The sequence below is a fragment of the Panicum hallii genome, chromosome 8 (genome assembly GCF_002211085.1).
Source record: "Panicum hallii strain FIL2 chromosome 8, PHallii_v3.1, whole genome shotgun sequence".
Classification (NCBI taxonomy): domain Eukaryota; kingdom Viridiplantae; phylum Streptophyta; class Magnoliopsida; order Poales; family Poaceae; genus Panicum; species Panicum hallii.
Window position 1 is genome coordinate 5432207 of NC_038049.1, and position 4195 is coordinate 5436401.

A 4195-nucleotide genomic window follows, 5' to 3' on the forward strand; every position below is an offset into this window, starting at 1 on the left:
TTCCGAGTTCATGCCCCCTTTTTTTGCTACAAGCCTACAATAGATACCTGCTGCTTCTTCAATTATTTATCTGATTCTAAGCTGCATGTTACCACGCTCCTCTAGACGTGTAATAAATCTCCTTGCATATTTGCATCTAGTACTACTAAAGAAATATCACCGGCACGTTCCCGCGTTTCTTGATCTATCGATCCGAAAACTTTTGTGACTGTGATCACCGGTTCGCTGGTGGAGAAGGGATCAAGTGATGGACAGGCGGCTCCTCGGTGCAGCCGTATCCGGTCATGCTACAGAAATTGGGCACCTGGCTTCAGAAGATCCATCCCTGCTGCTTGGAACCACTCCGCAGGGGAACACCTGCCTCCACATCGCTTCCATCCATGGCCACGAGGAGTTCTGCAAGGAATTCCTGGCGCTGAGCCAGTCTCTTCCTCTGCTCACCACCATCAATGCAGACGGCGAGATGCCGCTGCTCGCCGCCGTGACAAACGGACGTGTTTCTTTAGCTTCTTTTCTGCTCAGGTTTTGCCGTGATCAGGAGCTGAGCGCGGCGATCTTGAACAAGGACAAACGTGAATGCAACGCGCTGCACCACGCTGTCCGCAGCGGATACAGCCAGCTCACATTCGAGCTGATAGCAGCAGAGCCAGCCCTGTCGCGGGCCGTGAACGAGCACGACGAGTCGCCCATGTTCATCGCGGTGATGAGAAATGATCAGGATGCCTTCGAGAAGCTGTTGGAGATCCCAGATTCTGCACATGGGGGAGCCTATGGCTACAATGCTCTGCATGCTGCCGTGAGAAACGATAATGCAGGTGAGTCCGATCCTGCGGAGTATATCTATGGCAAACTGAACTCTGATACAAGTATACAAGGCTGTAACGTATACATATTAACTAATAATATACAGTTGTCATCATTCCATAGCTGTTTACGGTCTTTGCTGTCTTGATTTTTGCTTGCAGCCATCGCTAGTAAGATTATGAAGACACGTCCTGGGCTGGCTAGAGAAGAAGACAAGGAAAACAGAACCCCGATGCACCTGGCTGTTATTTGGGACAAGATTAACGTGCTAAGAGTATTGTTGGAACATGATCCGTCTCTAGGGTATGTAGTCTCCTCAAAAAACGAAGGCACCCCTCTCATTAATTTTGCTGCATGCGAAGGCAATGTTAGTGCTGCTCGAGAGCTTCTTAAACATTGTCCAGATGCTCCCTACCGCGATGCCAGTGGCTCCACTTGTCTGCACCAAGCTATATGGATGACAGAGCATACGAAGTTTGTAGAATTTGTCCTGGGTTCGCCTCAACTTCGTAAGCTCGTGAACATGAGAGATTCAGATGGAGAAACTCCTCTCCATCTCGCAGTCCGAATGTGCAATCCGAAGATCGTCGCTGCTTTACTGCGTCATAATAAAGATATAGACGTCACGATGCTTCACAACACCGGTGAGCCTGCAATCAGGAGATTAGCGGGTGGTGCCACCGAACATGCCAAGACTTTAAACTGGGTACGTATTTTCAATCAGAAAAAGACTATTTTACTCACTTCACAAATCCACTTTGTCCGTTTAACCACCTGAACAAAACTTATGCTCATTTACTTCCCTGAACTACTTCATTTGGCCCAATCTACTGTGATTTCTCTTTTTTATTTCTCCATGTACAAGTGAAAATTTAACTTCAAATTTTGCAATGTGAATCATAATATGATGCCCTATGCTAGAAAAATACATTATGATTTTTTTCATAATTATTTTTTATGCAGAAATGTATCTCTAAGATCAATTCCGTACTACATCTTCCTAACCTATGAAAATAACTTTGAGACATTCTTAGTATAATTTTTTGACATAATGCATAATGTCCTCTATCCACTCACAAATTTTGAACTTAAAATTCAATTTGTACAAGGAGAAATAAAAAAAGAAATCTTATTAGGGAGTAGATTAGACCAATTAAAGTTGTTCCTAAATTTTGCTCCAGGGTTTAAGCGGATAAAGTGGATTGGTGAGGGTAGTAAAATATATTTTTTCATTAATTAGAAATAAGAGAATATACATATATAAGTTATGTATAAGTATATATGTTTATGTATGTATACATATATATGTACAGTCGCTCACATGCATCCATATGCACTTCTGGAACTCGACAACTAAGCATATATAGTCCTTTTCATTAATTAGAAATCTGCAAAAAGGCAAACGCAGCTTACAGAAACAACCACTAAGATCCATTCTGAAGGAATCAACAGAAGAAATCTAAAACTAAATGACTATTTTCATTTCAGCAACCATGATAAGAAACCTTTTAGTTTGACATATCAGATATAAAACAATTTCATAGGTTACAAAAAAATGTTTACATCCATTTCATGCTTCCGCCCCGGTTCATACACACAACTCAAAAGTGATCTGGTAACTAAGCATATGTGGGAATGATAATATTGTCCAACTTCCAGTTTTTCTTACAAATCATCTGTAGTGAAATACACATTCTTTGGCATACCCTCCTTGCTCTCTCTTCTTCCGCCTCAAGCTTGAGTCTCCATTCTTGGAGGCTCTTGACAGTTCTGTTGTAACGAGTTGTAACGATCGAGACCCTTTCTTTCTAGAAACAACAGAAATATTACATTCCTCATGGAAAAATTTTCTAAGAAGGTAAAGCAAATTATTCTTTTTTTTTGCGAGGAGTAAAGAAAATTATTCGAAAACGCTATTCTAGCGTTGTAAGCCATAATGAAAAACAATGAATGAACATAGCTGCACTAACCTCTCTGTTGTCGTTTTAATTTTCCCTTGAGTATTATATTAATAACTGCAAGCTCCATTTGCCTTTTTTTGAACCTACGCAGAATGAAGTGTACATGGTTATGATGCAAGCTGATCCTAATAAAGACGCAAGTACAATTTTTAATCTTCACAAAGACGTCAAGTCTGAAGTGACAAGGTCAACAAGGATGGACGTCAAGTCACTGACAAAAACATACACGACCAACACTTCGCTAGTGGCTATCCTCATCACGACCATTACCTTTGCTGCTGCTTTCACTTTGCCCGGAGGATATAGCAGCACTGATCCTGGAGCGGAGGGGCTTCCCATCATGGCAAGGAAGGCTGCATTTCAAGCATTTTTGATCTCTGACTCCTTGGCGATGTGCTCCTCACTTGCTGTTGCTTTCATATGCATCATAGCAAAGCGGGAGGACCTTGAGTTCTTGATTTACTACAGATCTCTTACAAAGAAGCTTATGTGGTTTGCTTACGTGGCGACCAGCACGGCGTTCGCAACTGGTTTATATACAGTTCTGGCTCCTCGTCTACAATGGTTGGCTGTTGCGGTTTGCGTACTGACGGGTTTATTGCCAATTCTTACATTGCTGCTAGGTGAATGGCCCATCTTGAAACTGAGGTTTCGGCTGGGTCGGGCATTCAAGACTGAGCTCCTTGATATGGTCTAATCTCTCTGCCTTACGTTATTGGTGCCAGCTACTTTCTTATTATTCGATAAAAAGAAACAAGTTTATGTTGCATGAGCTTCGGCTGATGATTTTATTTTGGTAATTCGAAACTCCGTGTAATGCATGTACTATGTACTTTGAACATTCTGATTATATCAAGCTTGAGAAGTTGAGAGTGATGTTCTGTTTCCGACTTGGACTTCCTGAATAAACTAGGCGTGATAGGTTCATGGATATTCTGGGAAAGATGAGCAGCAATGGCGTGATATATGCTCATTTATATTTTTCAAAGGTAATTGTTTGTAACTGAACTTATGAAGCAAAAGTACTGTGGAAAAAATATGTGTTTTAGTCAAAAGATGCATATCTCTACCTACAGGATAGGATGTGAGGATAAGCATGGTTCAGAAGTGGCATGGCTTTTTCCGAGTTGACCACAGTAGCTCACATAAACGAAATCAGAGATCCTGTTGCACACAAGACCACAAAGAATGTTCTAAGAAACAGTATGACGCCGTGTCATCTTACTGTAGGGGAGCATACCCCTCAAAAAAAGCATATAAGCTAATTTATCATTGCCACCAGCATGTCCCAAGCTTCATCAAATTCCGAACTGACATAAAACTGGAAACTAAAACTCTCGCAACTCCACAATCAATCGCCATTGGTTCATAACATTTGAACAAGGAATATGAAAGCATAAATGAAAATGCTACATGAAAGGCCACAAAAC

The 4195-nt window shown here is 41.4% G+C and overlaps 1 protein-coding gene across 1 annotated transcript; it reads left to right on the top strand.

Annotated features, from left to right (window-relative positions):
• The first annotated feature begins 243 nt into the window (after positions 1–243).
• Positions 244–3826, top strand: LOC112903242 (ankyrin repeat-containing protein NPR4-like). Its single transcript, XM_025972476.1, has 3 exons — positions 244–815; positions 966–1510; positions 2857–3826. The coding sequence occupies exons 1-3, from the start codon at positions 248–250 to the stop codon at positions 3460–3462; spliced, it is 1719 nt and encodes a 572-aa protein (XP_025828261.1). The 5' UTR covers positions 244–247; the 3' UTR covers positions 3463–3826.
• The last annotated feature ends 369 nt before the right edge of the window (positions 3827–4195 follow it).

Bases quoted from the DNA above. Each gene is read 5' to 3' on its own strand.
- LOC112903242 (XM_025972476.1), top strand. From the start codon at position 248: ATGGACAGGCGGCTCCTCGGTGCAGCCGTATCCGGTCATGCTACAGAA. The intron at 816-965 runs GTGAGTCCGATC...TTTTGCTTGCAG, and splicing joins CGTGAGAAACGATAATGCAG to CCATCGCTAGTAAGATTATG. The intron at 1,511-2,856 runs GTACGTATTTTC...GAACCTACGCAG, and splicing joins ATGCCAAGACTTTAAACTGG to AATGAAGTGTACATGGTTAT.